The sequence below is a fragment of the Ranitomeya variabilis genome, chromosome 4, assembly GCF_051348905.1.
Source record: "Ranitomeya variabilis isolate aRanVar5 chromosome 4, aRanVar5.hap1, whole genome shotgun sequence".
Lineage (NCBI taxonomy): Eukaryota > Metazoa > Chordata > Amphibia > Anura > Dendrobatidae > Ranitomeya > Ranitomeya variabilis.
In genome coordinates, this window is record NC_135235.1 from 205504322 (window position 1) to 205525262 (window position 20941).

A 20941-nucleotide genomic window follows, 5' to 3' on the forward strand; every position below is an offset into this window, starting at 1 on the left:
CCCCTGACCTCAACCCCATGGAGCATCATCAAAAGGAGTGTCTATGATGGCGGGAGGCAGTTCACATCTAAGCAACAGCTCTGGGAGGGTATTCTGTCCACATGCAAAACAACTGAAGCAGAAACCATCCAAAAACTGACAAATTCAATGGACGAGAGAGTTCAGAAGCATCTTTCAAACTAGGGGTCCTATGTGCAAATGTAACATCACCTAGAATAAAGTTTACACTTGAAAACTGTTTGATTTCATTTTGTAATAAGCTGATAATGCTTATAACTTCACAATTGAGCTTTTTTTTTTTGTTCAAAAAAAAAAAAAAAAAAAAAAGGTTGAAAACTCTGCTGTGCATAATAATTTGGAACATGCATTTTGAGTGGGTTTTTTTTTTTTTTTTTTTTTTTTTTTTTAAAAGATATCGTTTTCATAGGCAATTGGTTCCCAAACATTGCAATTATACTAGAATAGTAGATGACTGGAAAATAACAATGACTGCAATTCAGATAGGTAATATAGAGAAAATATGAGGAAATATCATTTGCATAATAATTTGGAACACAGTGTGTATGTTTGTGTGTGTGTGTGTATGTATATGTATGTATATGTATGTGTGTGTGTATATATATATATATATATATATATATATATATATATATATATATATATTTTGTGTGTGTATAAAAAATATATAATTTCAAAGAGATAAAAGCGTCTTTAGGTGAAGTGACTGCAGTACATGTCCCCATGTTGTGTGGGTGTTTGTGTTTTTTTTTTTTATTTGTTTTTTTTTTTAAATATATAAAAGGTACCTTCCTTTACCCCCGTCTTGTGATTGGGGATTACTCTATAGTGTAGAACTGGCCCAGATTACAGAATATATATATAGGTCACATCTAATACAGGCCCGTATACTTCAGAACGACAAGTGGACTCCTCATACATTACCTATGTGTGGCCACCCAGTCTCTATTAGTCGACGTATTATACCGCCACCTACTGGACAATACCAGCACTTTTTTTTTTATACTGGGTAGGAAAGCCATTGTCAGGGAGAAAAAAAAACAACAAAAAAAGGTAGAAAAAAACCCTGACTTGAGCAATAGCTCATTTTCTTTTAATTTTATGATCTTAAGATTTTTTTTTTTTTGTATTATTGCAGTTTTCACACTGGCCACTTGGGGATTTTTTTTTTTTTTTAGACTCGTACCTACTGTCCTTTCAAGAAGAGTTTACAGTAGTCTCCTTATCAGAGGCAGGCACTTCTATTTGCAGCACACTGGATCCACCAATCACAATAGGCGATGTCACAGCTCCTCCTCCCTTCACAATGACCTCTGCACAGGCTCATTAGATGCCTCATTGTCTGTTCAGTTCTGTTAATGTGCATGTGAATATTCTGAAACGGGGGTGGCCATTGTGAGCATTTCAATATTACTATTTGATTTTCTTTATTTTTTTAATACAGATTGTTATATGGGGAAAAAAATGCAGGGGAAAAAAAATTAAAGGGAATCTGTCAGTAGGATCAACCCTCCTAAGCGGTCTATGTTGGCATGCAGGTCATAGAAATGAGCAGCCTCTCTGTTTTGCACAGATCTACTTTGGCCGCTGGCTGATAGAAGGCAGCCCATACGTAGTCCTCATCGATATTGCCGCCACTGCCTGGAGCCTGGACCGCTGGAAGACAGAGCTGTGGGACAGCTGCGCCATAGGGATCCCCTGGTACGATAGAGAAGCCAACGACGCTGTCCTGTTCGGCTTCTTAACCGCGTGGTTCCTGGGTGAGGTACGCGCGTCCGCTGGTAAGGCTGACCCTAAGTAGCTTGCATTATCCTGCCACCCCGTCCTTACCACTTTTCATGCTCTCAGTTTGCAGCACAATGCGGTGATGAGAAGCCCTTCATCCTGGCCCATTTCCATGAGTGGCTAGCCGGCATCGGCTTATGCTTGTGTCGAGTCCGGAAACTCCCAGTGGCCACCATCTTCACCACTCATGCCACCCTCCTGGGCCGATACCTGTGTGCCGGAAGCGTGGACTTCTACAATAACCTGCAGACGGTGAGATCTCTACAATGTATAGATGCCATATGGCATATGGGATCTGCTTATCCCCAAACTTCGGCCATACTCCTGTGGAGAGTTGGGTGATTTACATGAGAGATTTGCACCCCATAACCTCCTAAACTTCAGTTCTCTGAGCTTGGTGGAAGAACATGACCAGCCAGCCGCACAGAGTCTGGACCTCAGCCCCATCCAACACCTAGAACAGATTGTGAGCCCGACCTCTCCCCAACATCAAGTTCTGACCTCACAAATGTTGTTCTGGATGAAGGGTCAAAAATTCCCACAGATGCATCCAAAATCTTGTAGAAACCCTTCATAGAAGAGTAATAATAATAATAAGATACCGGTAAGTAGTGATGAGCGAGTGTACTCGTTGCTCTGGTTTTCCCGAGCTTGCTCACCGGGTGATCTCTTGAGTATTTGTTAGTGTTCGGAGATTACGTTTTCATCGCCTCAGCTGAATGATTTATACAGCTACTAGCCAGCATAAGTACATGTGGGGGTTGCCTGGTTGCTAGGGAATCCTCACATGTAATCAAGCTGGCTAATAGCTGTAAATCATTCAGCTGCGGCAACTAACACTTAATCTCCAAACACTCGGAGATCACCCGAGCGTGCTCGGGGAAAACCCGAGCAACGAGTATATTCGCCCATCTACTATATAATTGTCTAAGGGTCACTTCTGTCCTTCTGTCTGTCCTTCTGTCTGTCCGGCGATGCATTGCGAAATTACCCAGAAGACTTAGCGGTCTCGCGAGACCGCGAAGTCTTCTGGGTAATTTCACAATGCATCCTGGGAACGGAAGATGGCGGCCGGCGCGAGCGGCTCCGCGGAGCTTCGGTGGATCCCAAGCGTCGGTAACCGCTTCCTGGATCCAAGCGCCAACGGAAGGCGAGTATATAACTATTTTTTATTTTAATAATTTTTTTTTTTAACAGGGATAGCATGCCCACATTGCTATATACGTGGGCTGCGCAATATACAACGTGGGCTGCGCGATGTACTGCGTGGGCTGTGCTATACACTACGCATACTTATTCTAGAATACCCGATGCGTTAGAATCGGGCCACCATCTAGTCACTAATAATCTTTATTTATATAGTGCCAACATGTTCCGCAGCGCTTTACAGTTTAACAGTTTCAAACGCAAGTTATAAGTAGCAACGTTAACAATACAATAATTAAAGCACAATAAGATGACCTTACAAAGTACAGGTGTGTATTTACAATGATGTATTTATAATGATGGTCCAGCCATCTTCAGGGGTGGGGGATAGATGGAGATAGTGAATTGGGCTACACACGCGCTCTTACACACAAAATGACTTTTATTAGGGAACGTGATAGGCCGCTCTGAAGAAATATGTTTTGAGGGAACGCCTAAAACTATGCAAATTGTGGATAGTCCTAATATCTTGGGGTAAAGCATTCCAGAGGATTGGCGCAGCATGGGAGAAGTCTTGGAGATGGGAGTGGGAGGTAAGGATTAGTGCAGAGGTTAGTCGAAAGTCATTTACAGAGCACAGAGGTCGGTTTGGTCGATAGACAGAAATGAGGGAGGAGATGTAAGGGGGTGCTGCATTGTGAAGAGCTTTGTGGGTGAGAACAAGTACTTTGAATTGTATCCTGTAATGAATGGGCAGCCAGTGTAACGACTGGCGAAGAGCAGACGCGTTTGAGTAACGATTAGTTAGATAGACGACCCTGGCTGCTGCATTAAGGATAGACTGGAGAGGGGAAAGTCGAGTGAGGGGGAGGCCAATTAATAGAGAGTTGCAGTAGTCCAGGTGGGAGTGGATCAGGGCAACAGTGAGGGTTTTTGTTGTTTCCATGGTGAGAAAAGGGCAGATTCTAGAGATGTTCTTTAGGTGTAAGCGGCAAGAGCGGGCAAGGGATTGTATATGGGATGTGAAGGAGAGATCAGAGTCAAACGTAACACCCAGACAGCGCGCCTGCTGCCGGGGTGTTATTATGGTGCCACCCATGGAGAGGAAAATATCAGGTTTAGGGAGGTTAGTAGACGGTGGGAGCAGAAGAAGTTCAGTTTTGGAGAGGTTGAGTTTCAGATAGAGAGCGGACATGATGTTGGAGACTGCGGACAGACAGTCAGTGGCGTTCTGTAGTACAGCGGGGGTAAGGTCAGGGGATGACGTGTATAGTTGTGTGTCATCAGCATAAAGATGGTACTGAAAGCCAAATCTGCTGATGGTGTGTCCAATTGGGGCCATGTAGAGAGAGAAGAGAAGGGGGCCAATGACTGAGCCCTGAGGTACCCCGACAGCGAGAGGAAGAGGCGATGAAGGGGAGCTAACAAACAGAACACTGAAGGAGTGGTCAGAAAGATAGGAAGAGAACCAGGAGAGAGCAGTGTCCTTAAAGGAACACTGTCACCTGAATTTGGAGGGAACAATCTTTAGCCATAGGGGCGGGGTTTTGGGGTGTTTGATTCACCCTTTCCTTACCCGCTGGCTGCATGCTGGCTGCAATATGGGATTGAAGTTCATTCTCTGTCCTCCATAGTACACGCCTGCGCAAGGCAAGATTGCCTTGTGCAGGCATGTACTACGGAGGACAGAGAATGAACTTCAATCCAATATTGCAGCCAGCATGCAGCCAGCGGGTAAGGAAAGGGTGAATCAAACACCCCAAAACCCCGCCCCTATGGCTAAAGATTGTTCCCTCCAAATTCAGGTGACAGTGTCCCTTTAATGCCTAGTGACTGGAGCCTAGAGAGTAGGAGAGGGTGGTCAACAGTGTCGAAAGCTGCAGAAAAGTCGAGAAGAATGAGCAGAGAGCGGTCACCGTTACACTTTGCTGTCAGAAGGTTGTTGGTCACTTCGTTGAGTGCAGTTTCTGTCGAGTGTAGGGGGCGGAAGCCGGACTGTGAAGGGTCTAGGAGGGAGTGAGTGAAGAGGTAACGGGTAACGCGGGAGTAGACCAGGCGCTCCAAGAGTTTAGAGATGAAGGGGAGGTTGGAGACTGGTCTGTAGTTATTTGTGCATGATGGGTCGAGGGCAGGTTTCTTTAGTAATGGAGTAATGATAGTGTTTGAAGGAGGATGGGAAAATGCCTGAGGAGAGGGAGAGATTAAAGATTGTAGTTAGGTGAGTTGTGACGACTGGAGAGAGAGACTGGAGGAGGTGTGAGGGAATGGGGTCGGTGGTGCATGTAGTAGAACGAGAAGAGGAGAGGAGCCTGGAGACTTATTTTTTTTGTGATGGGATCAAATGTGGAGAGTGAGCCAGGGGAAATGCAGGGAGAGATGGGAGTCACAGCACTTACTGGCTGGGAGCATATTTCCTGATGGATATTATCTATTTTGTCTATAAAGTGGGAGGCCAGGTCATCAGCACAAATGTCTGTGATAGGGACTTGTGCTTTTGGCCTGAGGAGGGAGTGAAAGGTGTCAAAAAGTTTCTTGGGGTTGTTGGATAGTGAGGAGATCAGGGTGGTGAAGTAGGTCTGTTTGGCCAGGTGAAGGGCAGAGTTATAGGTTCTCAACATAAATTTGAAGTGGATGAAGTCTTCTGGTGTGCGTGTTTTCCTCCATAAGCATTCAGCACTTCTAGAGCATCGCTGGAGAAGCAGAGTTTGCAATGTGAGCCAGGGCTGTTTTACTCTGTGCTTGGAGGTTCTGAGGGTGAGGGGAGCTACTTGGTCCAGGATGCTTTTAAGAGTGTCATTGTAGTGGTGTACAGTGAGATCAGGACAGAAAAAAGAGGAGATTGGGGACAGTGATGAGTGTAAGGAGTCTGAAAGTGTATGAGGGTTAATGGCTTGTAGATTTCTGAATGTGTGGTAGGTAGGAGGGTGCTGGGGTGGGCGAGGAATTGAGTGTGAAGGAGAGAATGTTGTGGTCAGAGAGGTGACGCGGTGAGTTATTAAGGTAGGAGAATGAGCAGAACCGGGCAAAGACCAGGTCAAGGGTGTTACCGTCTTTGTGTGCTTCAGAGGTTGAGAGCTGTGAGAGGCCAAGAGAAGTGGTTAGTGATAGAAGCTGGGACGCAGATGTGGAAGTGGGATTGTTAATGGGGATGTTGGTCTCCCAGGATAAGGGTTGGTAGTTCTGAAGACATGATGTGCAGCAGCCAGGCTGAGAAGTGGTCAAGGAACTGAGTGGGCGAGCCTGGGGGCCGATATATGACCGCTACTCTGAGGAAGAGGGGACGAAAGAGCCTGATTGTGTGGACCTGAAAAGAAGGGAATGACAGTGATGGAACCGGGGGGATGACCTGGAAGGTGCATTGTGGGGAGAGGAGTATGCCGACTCCACCAACATGTCTGTTTGTGGGTCTCTGGGAATGGGAGAATTGTATGCCACCATGGGAAATGGCAGCACGGGAGACAGTGTCAGAATCCTGAATCCAGGTTTCCGTGAGGGCCAACAGATTCAGAGAGTTGTTCGGAAAGTAATTGTGCAGAAAAGGAAGTTTGTTACATACAGACCGTGGATTCCAAAGGGCACAATTAAAAGAAGAATATGAAGGAGTGCAAGTATTATTAATAAGATTAGTGTGGTTGTGATACGAGGTAGGATAGGGGTTGAGGTTGGGGGATGGTGGACCAGGGTTGGGATAGAGATCCCCTACCCCCCAGCCCCACCGAGATCAGAAGGAGTAGGAGGATAAAGAGCAAGTAGTTTTTGGAATTGTACAAAGTTTCTTTGTGCAGTGTGTTTGGGCAAGTTGAGCTGAGGTTTTTCAGGAAGGTGAGAAGTGCATGGGAGCTGTACAGAGGAGAGGGAAGGAGAGCAGGGTCTGTTATTCCCTCTCCTAGTGTATCCTCACCCATCCCCTGCAGACTGTGAGCCCTCACGGGCAGGGTCCTCCCTCCTTATGTACCTGTGTGCCTTGTTTTTTGCTCATGTTTATTGTATTTGTCTTTATTTGCCCATTTTTCACATGTAAAGCACCATGGAATAAATGGCGCTATAAAAATGTATAATAATAATTAATAATATCGTCAGACGGGCGACTCCATATAAATGTCTATGCATGTAGCATGGGAGATCAGAGAAGCTCCTGGAGGTGTGATGTGAATATTTTAAAGTAGTATTTCCTAAAAGTGGGCTTTCTAATACAGACTGTTCCTTGACTTATCGATCCCGTCTTGTGCTTGTTGTCCTGATTGAATCTGAAGAGCTGTATAGCAGAATGCGGTTTTATTATGTGCCAATGATGGCGGCTGAACATCCACATTAACCTGCGCTCATCTGCTGACAGTTTAACGTAGATAAGGAGGCTGGCGATAGGCAGATCTACCACAGATACTGTATGGAGCGCGCCGCGGTCCAGTGCAGCCACGTCTTCACCACGGTCTCTCAGATCACCGCGATAGAAGCTGAACATCTACTGAAACGCAAACCTGGTAAGGGGTTATAACCCTGTATTTGAGACTCCTCTACATGCCAGGGGCCTTAGTAAAGGGGTCATTTTCCATTAAATTGACATCTTACCCACTACATCTTGTTCTATCAGATAACATTGAGTAGTCTTCATACAGTCAATGGAAGGTGATGCATCTGATTCTCTTCAAACTTAGAGAAAAAAAAAAAAAAAAAGGCCGTAAAAATGTAAACAAGCACTAGCTCATCTACACCGGCATCGAAGATAGATATTGGCATTTGTATAAAATCATATTCACACTCCTGCTCGGATAATCCACGGAATTTAACGTCCTATGTGAATTGGATTATTTGTATTCTGGAGAAAAATATTTCACTAATTGTTTTGCGGTTTCAGATGTTGTGACCCCGAATGGCTTAAACGTAAAGAAGTTCTCTGCCATGCACGAGTTCCAGAACCTCCACGCTCAGAGTAAAAACCGCATCCAGGAGTTCATCCGGGGGCATTTTTATGGGTAAGACAATGGCACTGTAAACCCATCTCACCTGGTCAAGCTGAATTTTAAAAGAATGTTTCCTGAAGATATAAGTTTAATCTTCTGGTAAATGGCAAAACAATTCTGTCCGCTCGTCATACTGAAAATGCAGCTACTGGGAGAAAACAAACTTACTTCTTCCCTGGAGCCGCCGACAAATGAGCCGTTCGCCTATATATGGGATGGGGAATCATTTATTTATCTCTGTGATCAGGCCGCCATCTAAACTGAGCAGAGGTTGGGAATTCATCCCACAACTCCATCTAGTCTCTAGGAGACTGTCGGATATAGCCAAGCACAAACCCTTTATAAGTTCGTACTGACTTATGCTGAGTAATGTTCATCTTGTAGCATTTCCTTCCTTCTTATCAGCAATTACTGGATTTTTCGGACTCTAAAGGCCCCGTCTCACATAGCGAGATCGCTAGCGAGATCGCTGCTGAGTCACAAGTTTTGTGACGCAACAGCGACCTCAGTAGCGATCTCGCTATGTGTGACACGTACCAGCGATCAGGCCCCTGCTGCGAGATCGCTGGTCGTGTCAGAATGGCCTGGACCTTTTTTTGGTCGTTGAGGTCCCGCTGACATCGCTGAATCGGTGTGTGTGACACCGATCCAGCGATGTCTTCACTGGTAACCAGGGTAAACATCGGGTTACTAAGCGCAGGGCTGTGCTTAGTAACCCGATGTTTACCCTGGTTACCAGCGTAAATGTAAAAAAAAACAAACACTACATACTCACCATCTGATGTCCGTCAGGTCCCTTGGCGTCTGCTTCCTGCTCTGACTGACTGAGCCGCCGTAAAGTGAGAGCGCAGCAGTGACGTCACCGCTGTGATCTGCTCTCACTGTACGGCGGCTCAGTCAGAGCAGGAAGCAGACGGCAAGGGACCTGACGGGCAACAGATGGTGAGTATGTACTGTTTGTTTTTTTTACATTTACGCTGGTAACCAGGGTAAACATCGGGTTACTAAGCGCGGCCCTGCGCTTAGTAACCCGATGTTTACCCTGGTTACCCGGGTGCTGCAGGGGGACTTCGGCATCGTTGAAGAGAGTTTCAACGATGCCGAAGTCGTTCCCCTGATCGTTGGTCGCTGGAGAGAGCTGTCTGTGTGACAGCTCCCCAGCGACCACACAGCGACGCTGCAGCGATCAGCATCATTGTCTGTATCGCTGCAGCGTCGCTGTGTGAGGCGGGGCCTTAAGGGCTTGCTCTCACTTGTGCTAATTTGCGTTTTGTTATCAGATTGTGATCGGATTGATAAAAAATCGCTGCGAGTAGATGTGAATTCCAGATCGCCAATGCAAATCAATGGGTGCGAGAAAAAAAATCACGCTGCACTCGTACCGTGCATGTCATCAGATTTTTTTTTTTTTTTTTTACACACCCATCTCATAACCCCCCCCCCCCCCGACATTTCATCAGTTAATTAACTGTGTAACCCGTCAGAATAAAATAGATATATATATTAGATAGAAAGATGTCAGTCACATACGCTATTAGTACAGTGCTTGTGCAGTAGGGTACCAAGGAAATGCATGGTAAAAATTAAGCAGCAAGTCTTTGAAGGTCTTACCTCCTAATTTTGTTCCTTTTTGGTCATAGATATTTTATAAAATATATATATATATATATATATATATATATATATATATATATATATATATATATATATATATATTTTTTTTTTAAGATTAGTTATCAGTTACTGGTTGCTCAATGGCACATCATATTGCAGTTTTAAATGTTTGTTTAGTATTTATCGTCATGCATATCCCGGGTTATGTATGGTATGTTATGCCGTATACCGATCAGATTAATTGATTTTATATTTTAATAGATCGGGCGATTCTGAACTGCTACGAAGTACTGATACATGTACAATGTACATAATTGTGTAATGCATATTTTACTGTAATAGTATGCTTACTGCCATTCTATGTTTTTTGAATTATAAATACTATATCCAGTTAAAGATATGATGACAAACTGAGTGGTCAGTGTGTGTACAATATTGTGGAAAATGAGAAACATGGATTAATTCACATGCCTTGAGCAAGTGGTAAATGTAAACTTAATGTCGACATATTTTTACATGGTGAATCCTTATGCCAAAAGGAACAAATTTGAGGGGTAAGACTTACAATTTGCAAAGTTTATTTTTCCTTTGCACCCAAGTGTGCAGCTTACTGTACATATATTTAATTTAATACATTTTTTTAAAAAAGTGGCGTGGGGTGCTCTGAAATTTAATAATCAGTAGAGGGAATGCAGACAGCTGGGTGCTGCTATTTCCAGCCTGCAAAGTGGGTAGTAAATATGGAACTTCCCAGGCTATTATTATCAGCTCACTGCTGTATACTTATCCTTTACTGGTTATTTAAAATGGGGGACCCGTATAATTAATAACCAGTAAAGGCTAGGCTGAGAGCTGATATTATTAGGCTAAAGAGAGGCAATGGATATTGGCCCCCTCCCAGACAAAAAAAACTCTGCTCTCAGCTGCCTCAGAAATGGCGTATTCATAAGATACATTAAATGTGGCGCTTAACCTCGCTCTTTTCACTTCCCTTGGTGAGGTGGCAAGTGGTGAAATTGTATTGGGGTTGTTGTCAGCTTTGTATTGTCAAATTTTCAAAAAACTGACCGTCACATCCAAACATAGACTAAGTGTGAACAGGTGCTGAACCTAGAGTCACCAACTCCTATACACTCAAACAAAAAAGGCAGCACACTGTAGTGCCAAAACCTACAAAAATGAAACATGAAAATTTAATTGCATATCTGCACTAGAAATATGACAAATTGAGAGAGTTTAGCGTATAAATTGGCCAATTCATGTGTACCTGGAAGCCACGATAAGGCATTTCTCATATACCAGGACCTAGCAATGCCTTTCCTCACTTAGAATAAAGTCTTCATCTGTATGGGAACATGAATCCTCTGTTAGACTAAAATCTATATCTCTGTGGAGTGGTAGTGGTCCTGCTGGGATTAAAACACCTGTGGCTAAAAGGCAGAGTGCTCAGTCAGAAGGCTAATGAATATAAACTACAAAAAACGACCGTCACATCCAAATGTAGACTAAGTGTGAACAGGTGCTGAACCTAGTCACCAACTCATATACAGTCAAACAAAAAAGGCAGCACAATCTTTGTCCCTTGACTAGCCTAACTCTGCTATATCTAGTTGCCATGCTATACATTTGCTTGTTGCGAGCGTTCAGCCTGGCCACCAGCAGAGACACTGAGCTGCGCAGTGAACAAGGTTAGCGGAGTTCTTAGCCGATGAACTCCGTTTACTTTGCTGACGTCACAACCAGGGCATGAGAACTTTCCCACGCCGCTCGCGTTGACGTCAGTGAAGTGAATGGAGCTCATTGTCTATTAAGACACAAATATAGAATAGGGGGGTAACCGATCTAATTTTCTTTCCAGCATGTGTATTTTGCAGCACCCACAATGTGTGCACGCATCTCCACTGCACACATTACCACACTTTGATGTTCCTTCCAGACATGATCGATCACATAACATAAATGGTCCTTCAGCTTTGGGATCTGCAGTTTCTGGGAGATCATTTTGGGGCAGGAAGTGAGAACAGTTCATTTTGTGAATTACTGAGTATAATTTTATGGAGCTACATTTTTCTTTTGTGCCTGATTTTAATTTCTCTTTCAGACACCTTGACTTCAATTTAGACAAGACCCTTTTTTTCTTCATCGCCGGTCGCTATGAGTTCTCTAACAAAGGCGCCGACATTTTCCTGGAGGCCTTAGCCAGACTAAACTATCTTCTTAGGGTGAGAATAAAGCCGGGTTATCATAGGCCTCTTGTATAGTAATCAGTGGAACTCGGTGACGACGCTGCTTCTTCTTCTTCTTGCACCAGGTTAATCAGAGCGACATCACCATCGTGGCCTTCTTCATCATGCCGGCACGGACCAATAATTTTAATGTGGAAACACTAAAGGGTCAAGCGGTTCGGAAACAACTGTGGTAAGTGCTTAACTGAGCAAGAAACCCAGAAACCAAGAATAAAAATGGAAAAAAAAAAAAAAAAAACCGTGTCAGTCAGTTTACGCCTCTTCACAAAAATTCTAAAGTGATCAAAAAGTCACATGTACCCAAAAATATACCAGTAAAAACAACCTTCAGCCCTGCAAAGAAGCGAGCTCTTACATCACTGTCACCGGAAACAAACGAAATGTAAAATTAAAAAGAGCTTTGTTGTAAAGGCCAAAATTGCCTGTGACGCCAAGGGGTTACCTGGTCATTTATTATTATTATTATTATTATTATTATTATGATTATATTTTTTTTTTTTTTTTTTTTTAATTATTATTTTTTTTTTTACCATGTCTTTTTAGACAATCTTTTTAGAAAATCGGCAACTTCATGAATTAATGGTTTCCATACAGACTTTTTTTCTTCTTCTATATTTTGTCTGCAGGGATACTGCGAATGCAGTAAAAGAGAAGTTTGGAAAGAAACTGTACGAGTCCTTACTAGTGTAAGAGATAGTCCGAGTTTGTGTGTGTGTGTATATAACATATATTTTATTTACAATTACAGTAATTTTGGCCAGGGGTGGCCATACGTTTACATGCCACTGTATATACATTGTCATGTAAAAGTTTGGGCACCTCTGGCTAAAATACTGTTATTGTGAACAGTTAAGCAAGTTGATGATAAAATGATCTCCAAAAGCCATGAAGTTAAAGATGACACATTTCCTTTGTATTTTAGACACAAAAAAAACAAAATATATTTTCATTTTTTATATTTAAAAAAATTACAAGGGAAAATGGGTTGATGCAAAAGTTTGGACACCCTTAGTACCTTGTAGCGCCCCCTTTTGCAAGTATCACTGCTTGTAAGCGCTTTTTGTAGCCAGACAAGAGTCTTTCAGTTCTTGTTTGAGGGATTTTCATCATTTTTTCTTGGAGAATTCTTCCAGTTCTGTGAGATTCCTGGGTTGTCCTGCATGCACTTTGAGGTCTGGCCATAGATTTTCAATGACGTTCAGATCAGGGGACTGTGAGGGCCACTGTAAAACATTCAGCTCTCACATTTTGAGGTTGTCTGTTGTAGATTTTGACGTGTGTTTAGGATCATTATCCATTTGTAGAAGCCATCCTCTTCCTTTTTTCACCTTCAGCTTTTATACAGATGGTGTTATGTTTGCATCAAGAATTTGTTGAGATATCATTTAATCCATTCTTCCCTCTACCAGTGAAATGTTCCCCATGCCATTGGCTGCAACACAACCCCAAAGCATGATTGATCCACCCCCATGCTTAATGGTTGTCGAGATGTTCTTTTCCTGAAATTCTGTGCACTTTTTTTCTTTACACATACATTTGATCATTGTAGCCAAAGAGTTATATTTTAACCTCATCGGCCCACAGGACTTGTTTCAGAAATGAATCAGGCTTGTTTAGATGTTCTTTTGCGTACCTCTGAATTTTATGGTGAGAATGCAGGAGTGGTTTTCTTCTGATGACTCTCCCGTGGAGACAATATTTGTGCAAGTGTCTCTGAACAGTAGAACAATGGACCACAACTTCAGAGTCTGCTAAATCTTTCTGAAGGTCTTTTGCAATCAAGCAGGGGTTCTGATTTGCCTCTTTAGCAATCCTACAAGCAGCTCTTGATTAAATTTAGCTTGGTCTTCCAGACCTTATCTTGACCTCCACACTTCCTGTTGTCTGTTATTTATTAAGGACTCTTTCATGTTTGGACTGAGATCCCCTTGATCTTTCTGAATTATACTGTTATTTATTAAATACATTTTCAACTGAGGAAAGGGCAACTTGAAAACGCTTTGCTATCTTCTTATAGCCTTCTCCTGCTTTGTGGGTCTCCACCATTTCCATTTTCAGAGTGCTAGGCAGCTGCTTAGAAGAACCCATGGCTGCTGTTTTTTGGTGCTGGCTGCTGGTTTTTTGGTGCAAGGTTAGAGGAGGCTGGGTTTTCATAAAGCTGGAAAATTTGCATCACCAGGCCTTTCCTAATGATGGTGAACAAGCCATAACCCTAACCGGCTTATTAAGGGCTGAAACCTTGGCCAAAGTTATCTGAGCACACACATCTCCAAGGGTGCCAAAATTTCTGCATCGGCCCATTTTTCTTTCTGTAATTTTTAAAATATTACCTATTACTGTTTTAGGCAAAAGAAAAAAAAATATTGAGGAAACGGGTCATCTCTTAATAAATTTGATTTGGCTTTCTTTTTCCTTTTGCAGAGGGAATCTACCAGACATGAATAAGATGCTTGATAAAGAAGACTTTACTATGATGAAGAGGGCTATTTTTGCTACACAGGTATGATTTTGTCAAAGGTCTTGTCTAGGATTAGAAAAAACATGGTCTCGGTCTTCCAAAAAAAAATAATAAATTGCGTGCCCCCCATTCACTCTCTTCTGTCTGCTGGTTGAGTTGAATATTGCAGCTATGGTGCTTTTGAAATTTTAGACAACACACAAGCTGTAGACAGGGCACTGCTCTTGGAAGAAGGCAGCTAGAAAAAATGAACTTTATTCCTCACTGGAGCCGCCGGCTTTCAGTCATGCTGGCGAGTCCTGCGCAATTACAGTCACCACTTGCGGCACTGACACTGGCGGCTGTAACCACGCCCTGACACCGACTGACAGCCACTCTGCAGTGCATCACCCGGCTGTCAGTCAGTGCTGGGGTGTGGTTACAGCCACCATAGTCAGTGCTGCAAGTGGTGACTTTAATTGCTCCGGACTTGCCAGCATGACTGAAAGCCGGCGGCTCCCACGAAAAATGCAGTTAATTTTCTCCTTCTGTACTGCAGCAGGACATGTTTTTATAACTATTTATCAGTAGATTAACCCTACATCTACTGGTTACTGGCTTTATCTGACTTGGCAGGTTCCCTGTAAGCTGGATCAGGTGATCAGTGGTTGTCCTTAATGGCCGAGCTTTCCGTAAAGTTTTCGGTTACCCTTGATGTGATGCTGCAATGACTGAATTACCTACTTTTGTTAGTTTTTTTTTTTTTTTTTTTTTTTTACCCTCTACAGAGACAGTCTTTCCCTCCGATCTGCACCCATAATATGCTGGATGACTCCACAGACGCCATCTTAAACTCCATCCGAAGGATCGGACTCTTCAACAGCAGTGCGGACCGGGTGAAGGTGAGGACGGCCTGGTATAGCCAATAGATATGCCATTAATATACGAGATGGGGCATAATCAGCGCCACCCCAGTAGCTTTACTCTGTCTTCATCTTGTTTCCTTCCTTCTTTCTCACAGGTCATTTTCCATCCAGAGTTTCTTTCCTCTACGAGTCCTCTTTTGCCGGTAGATTACGAGGAGTTTGTGCGGGGATGCCACTTGGGCGTCTTCCCTTCCTACTATGAGCCTTGGGGCTACACACCCGGTAAGCTACGATGTTCCATATCTTCATCTGGGCTAGGGGACATTGGTGTACTTACATTGCTATTATCCTGGGTTACAACTGAGATTATTTGTTAGAAACGCAATGTTGGCACCATATACACTGTGTCGGTGATGTGTAGGGAACTTAAAGGGGTTGTTACATTTTTTTTAAATTAATTAAATACCAGATGGATCCCATGGAGGTAGGATATTTCTAGTGACTCCCTATCCTGTGGACATGCCACCTAGTGGCGCCATCAGCTGGATGTAGTGAGAGTTGCAGCTCTATGTGATCATTATTTTATGTGAGTACTTGTCACTTTTCAGCTGAATGTACCGTCATGGGGATCCCCAGCATTTCCACTAACTTGTCAGGATTTGGATGCTTCATGGAGGAGCATATTGCTGACCCCACTGCCTACGGTAAGCAGCTGTACATGATAATGTATCCGTCCTTAGCGGGTATTTAAAGAGGTCATTTACTCTTAACGACATTTTTTTTTTTCTTTTTACTTTAAAGAATGATTTTTGCAATTCCTTTGGGTTCCTTTAAAACTTAGCCTCCTATATTTGCCTCCAGAATGAGTTAGCTAAGAATCTGTCAGTGAGCTCATTCTATTTTGTCTTTTTCTGAGCTCCTCTCAGCGGATTTATGACCGCGTCAAAGATGAATGTGTGCCGTGAAACAAACCAAGAGTGCTTAAAGCCAAATAGTGCAACGTTTTCAATGAAGCCCAAATGCAAAAATAGTTTAGTCCCAAATTTAAAAAAAAAAAAAAAATGTTCAGACCGTGCATCATGAGGTCCCTTTTGCTCCTGCAGGAATTTACATCTTAGACCGGCGCTTCCGTTCAGTGGACGACTCCTGCACTCAGCTCACGTCCTTCCTCTACAACTTCTGTCAGCAAACCAGGCGCCAGCGCATCATTCAGAGGAACCGCACGGAGCGCCTCTCCGACCTGCTGGACTGGAAATATCTGGCCAGGGTAAGGGCAATCAGTACAATAGAAATTTTTGGGGATAATTAGTTTTTCAACGTTCAGTCTGATAAAAATTGGGGTGCAATATAATATAATTAGTGTGCAAGTCATGAAAAATGAAAGTTAGTCTCCATTTACGAGCTGTTAAAAAAAAAAAATAAATTAAATAAATCTGATGGCTACTGTATTTATATTTTCTTATCTAGTATGGCGCCACCTGGTGTTTAAAGTGTGTAGCACTGTGCACGTCCACCTAACAGCTGAGTGCCCTGGTTGCACATGCTCAGTCCATCTCCCCACTGTCTGTTTAGGGATCCTCTTCACTCTGCAAGCAACCAATAGAAATCGCTTTCTATTCTGCTCGTCAGGAAAGGATCTGATCCTGTTTTAAATGGGTTGGGATGAAAGCTGGAAGCTCCCCTTTAAATAGAAAAAAGTTCTGAATATCCTCTTTGTAAGGAATTGTACGAAAAGCATGGGTTCATTTTAGTTCTATATTTCTAGTTATTTCTGAAGATTCACCTCTTTTCTCTATAATTTAAGTATACTGATACTTTTTTTTTTTTTTTCTTTATAAATGTCAGTATTACATGTACGCTCGGCACATGGCCCTGGCTAAGGCGTTCCCGGACAACTTTACATATGAGCCTCATGAGCCGACAGCAGTAAGTATAAAACTTAGCGAGTCCAGAGGTGTGTTTATGGATATTTTTTTTTTTATATATAGATATACGTGTATATATTATAGTGTGTGTATATATTTAATAATTTCTTTATTTTATCACATATTCTATCTTTTTTTTTTTCTTGAATATATGTATTGATATGTAATTTTATAAATTATAATTTGTTTTATAATTCTGAATGTTATAATTTTTTTGCAATAGATTACAGAAATAAATTATAAATAAATCATTCTAAAATACATAAATTATAGAATATTCATTATAAAATAAAGAAATAATTTATAAAGTGTGTATGTATATAATATATATATATTTTTTTATAAATTCTGTATTTTATAATGAATATATTTTATCATTTATTTCTGTAATATAAAATTCAGAAATGATAAAATATATATTACAGAAATAAATGATAAAATACATATTCATTATAAAATACATTTTATCACTTCTGTAATGTTTTATCATTTCTGTATTTTATATTACAGTAGTAAATGATCAAATATATATTAATTATTCAATACGTAAATTATAAAATAAAAATATATTCCTCATAAAATACAGAAATAAATTATAACAAATAAATTATAATAAATTTATAATAAATAAATATTTATTTTTTGCTAACAAGTATCCCTAATAAGTGGTCATCTTTAATGGCCAGACTGGTGACTCTGTAAACTGTGTTCCAAGGATGTCACCTTGCTTTCCACGCTGTAGTAAAATTGAATATTACTCCTGACTGACACCTAGTGGCCAAATGGGCTGCATCACATATTTCAGGTTCCAAACTTTGTTTTAAAGGGAATTTGTCAGCATTTTTTTGCAAGCTAAGCTGAGCGCAGCATAATGTAGGTGCAAATACGCTGATTCGAGCTGTGTCACTTAATGGGCTGCTTGCTATAGTTTTGATAAAATCATGGTTTTATCAGCTGAAGATTATCACTTCGTCAACCTGCTGTCATGTAGTTCAACCACACGCCCCCACCACTGGTAGTTTTCTGCCTATGCACAGTGTACACAAAGTTGCCAATCACTGCTGTGGGCGGAGAAATACACAGCTCAGCGTTCAGACAACTGGTAGATCTGCAGCAGAGAAAACAGGGATTTTTATCAAAACTACATTCAGCAGCCCAGTAAGTGATACATCACTGAAATCGGGGTCTCTGACCCCCGCTTCATAAGGAGCAGCAGAAACCTGGTGAACGGTCTCCTTCCAAGGGTTTGACCATATCTGCATTGCGCTTTCCGTTTTTCCATTCTGCCATAATCTATCTTCTTGTTTGCAGGCTGCAGGTTTCCGCTACCCACGGCCCGCCTCCGTGCCTCCTTCTCCTTCCCTCTCCCGTCACTCCAGTCCACACCACAGCGAAACGGAAGACGACGAGAGATACGATGAAGAGGAAGAAGCCGAGAAGGATCGTCAGAACATCAAGCAGCCGACCATGACTAACACGACGCAGGTTCCGGAGTGGCGCAAGCGCTCCAAAAAGGGCTCAGTCGACGCTGGAAACTCCAGTAACGCCAGCACCCCCACCAACCCAAGTAGCCCGAGTGACCTAAGCAGCCCCACCAACTCGTTCATCGAGGAGAGGAATTAAGTGACCGAAGTTCTGGGTCGTTTCCAAGTTGAGAACATTTTCCCGTGATCTGTAGACTTGTCTTGGCTCCGCCGTGTCGATACGATTGCAGCTTTTCACAAGTCATTCGCTGCTCTCTGAGAATAACTTCATTAGGTTTTAGGCATCTGATTTTTTTCCTTTGGTCTTGGGTTTCCTTGTTGCATCAGTAGCCACCATGAAGATACCTCGAGCTCCGCCAAAATGGTCGCCTTTTTTTGGCGTCACTTCCAAACCCATCGGTCAAAGGCACCCGCAGTCTCCAGAAATATTTTCCTATGTACCCTAAAGTTACTGATTGCGGCCTTGCCCAACGTCCGGTTCCCAACATTGGGCAATGTAGTTAGTGTCCGCTGTTCCCGATGCCGTTATGTTCCCGCAGGACGTCTTCCAGCAACGTAAACCATAAAGCTGCTAGTGTTGGATATGGTCTCAGGGTGTCTGGTTGTGTCTCCAGTGGTAGAATGTAAGCTACTAGAATGTGAGTTCCGTGTATTGTGCAACCAGCGTTATAAATGGACATAGCTGATGCGTTTCGGGTAAGAAAATGAAGGTCAATCGGTTAGTGTAAGTTATAGCACATCTGGGCACCTTGCATTAATTATGATCGACTAATCCAGGTAACTATATGCCGTGTTTGTAGTAGGTATTGTCATATCCAGATGCTGGGGGTCCTAATCCCCAATATAGGACCCTCCATGGATCTCTCAGGTAGGCAGGAAGGTTATATTGACACCTTCGCTGACCCATGTGCATGACTGCCCCAGTCGGGAGGAAGTAATCATGGCCGCCTTCAGCAGATGCTGTGGTTCCTGCTCCCACAATCTGAATCCACATGAATTTTTGACATTTAGAGAAACTTTTTTTTTGAGTTCCCGTTGGTGTTGTTGGTGTTTTTTTTTTTATTTTTATTTTTTTTTTTTATTACTTTGCTCCTCTCAGCCGCCTTATATATTTTTTTTTCTTTCTTTTTGTGATCATGACAGATAGTGCTCTGACTCGTCTTTTATGTCTGTGACTGATCATGTGATGGGACTGCGGAGACCGAATTCTCATATACAGATACGTAGTATTTAAAATTAAAATTTTAAATCTGATGAAACCTTGTGGTTTGGTGTCTTTTTTTATTTTTTTATTTTTTTTGTCCCCTGTAACATACTATATAATCAGGATTGTGTCTGTCGCTCCCAAAAAACGAGTACAAAATTACTTGTCTCGGGGCTCTTTGGATCGCTGAAATCAATCTCGAACACCGTTCATAATTAGTTTGAAAGGCAAGACCCAATTTAAGGAAAACTACCTAAGAAGAACCACATTATTAAGCATGTACAGGTTTCAAGCAGTATGGGAAAGACTAAGGATCTCTGCTGCCTAAAAGTGTCAAATAGTGCAATTCCTCGGACAAGGTATAACAACTTAATCATGAACATCATACTGTGAAGAAATTTGTGGCTGATACAGAGCACACACAGGTTTGTGCAGATAAAGGCATAATAAGCAAGATTTCTGGCCAAAAAATTAATCGGAATGGGAAATTGGTTGCTAAAATACAATTACAAAACATTATTTGAAGCTGATGGTACCTCCTTCCAAGTTTAATAATTTTGATTATGAACTTCTGAATTGTAGGGATCTGATCTGATCTGTGTTCCAGTATTGAGCAATTAATTTCCAATCAATATACAATATACAAGAAACAGCATTGTTTTTTTTACCATATTCATCAATAGTTGTCTTCAATGTACCCCAATATATGCATATCAAATGTGTAGTATCTAAATGTACTGAATACACCCTTCCAAAAGGGTTCCAGATTAGAACAAGACCAGAGCATGTGCAATAAGTTTGGATTTACCTTGCACCTGGCACATAAAGGGTGTGCACTAAGGGACCATAAACCTGTGTGCTTCTAATGTCTCATATAGCCTAAAAGACTTTAAAATAGTGTTGAAGTAAAAGACCCCCACCACCAGAATCATCCCAACCCGGTATGTGCTGTAGTTGAGTCACTATAAAGCAGACTCATGGGTTTGGAACTGCCAGGCCCCCATCCATTTTAACTCATTGCAATGCTTCCAGTCTAATTCTTGGGGATTATCAATTACCTGAACAATTATTAAAAAAGTATCTCTGAAGTATCCAGATAAAGGAATTATGTAAAACGTATAGTAACTGGGGCATTCAAATTTTGATTAAATTTGTGTCCCACCACTGACAATGGTAGTATGGACCATACTCCCTTTTTAATGCTTACATTTCATGAAACTTGGAGTCAGATTATTTAATCTATCATAGCCCTTTA

General features: G+C 42.0%; 1 protein-coding gene across 1 annotated transcript in view; it reads left to right on the top strand.

Annotated features, from left to right (window-relative positions):
• Positions 1–19745, top strand: part of GYS1 (glycogen synthase 1) — a 38914-nt gene extending 19169 nt beyond the window's left edge. The window contains exons 3-16 of the mRNA XM_077259736.1: positions 1592–1783; positions 1867–2055; positions 7286–7430; positions 7805–7922; positions 11626–11746; positions 11836–11942; positions 12397–12456; positions 14192–14270; positions 14996–15109; positions 15229–15355; positions 15682–15777; positions 16177–16340; positions 16919–16999; positions 18310–19745. Coding sequence (XP_077115851.1) covers positions 1592–1783; positions 1867–2055; positions 7286–7430; positions 7805–7922; positions 11626–11746; positions 11836–11942; positions 12397–12456; positions 14192–14270; positions 14996–15109; positions 15229–15355; positions 15682–15777; positions 16177–16340; positions 16919–16999; positions 18310–18621 — 1905 coding nt within the window. The 3' untranslated portion in view covers positions 18622–19745. The remainder of the gene's footprint in view (positions 1–1591; positions 1784–1866; positions 2056–7285; positions 7431–7804; positions 7923–11625; positions 11747–11835; positions 11943–12396; positions 12457–14191; positions 14271–14995; positions 15110–15228; positions 15356–15681; positions 15778–16176; positions 16341–16918; positions 17000–18309) is intronic.
• Positions 19746–20941: the final 1196 nt, after the last annotated feature.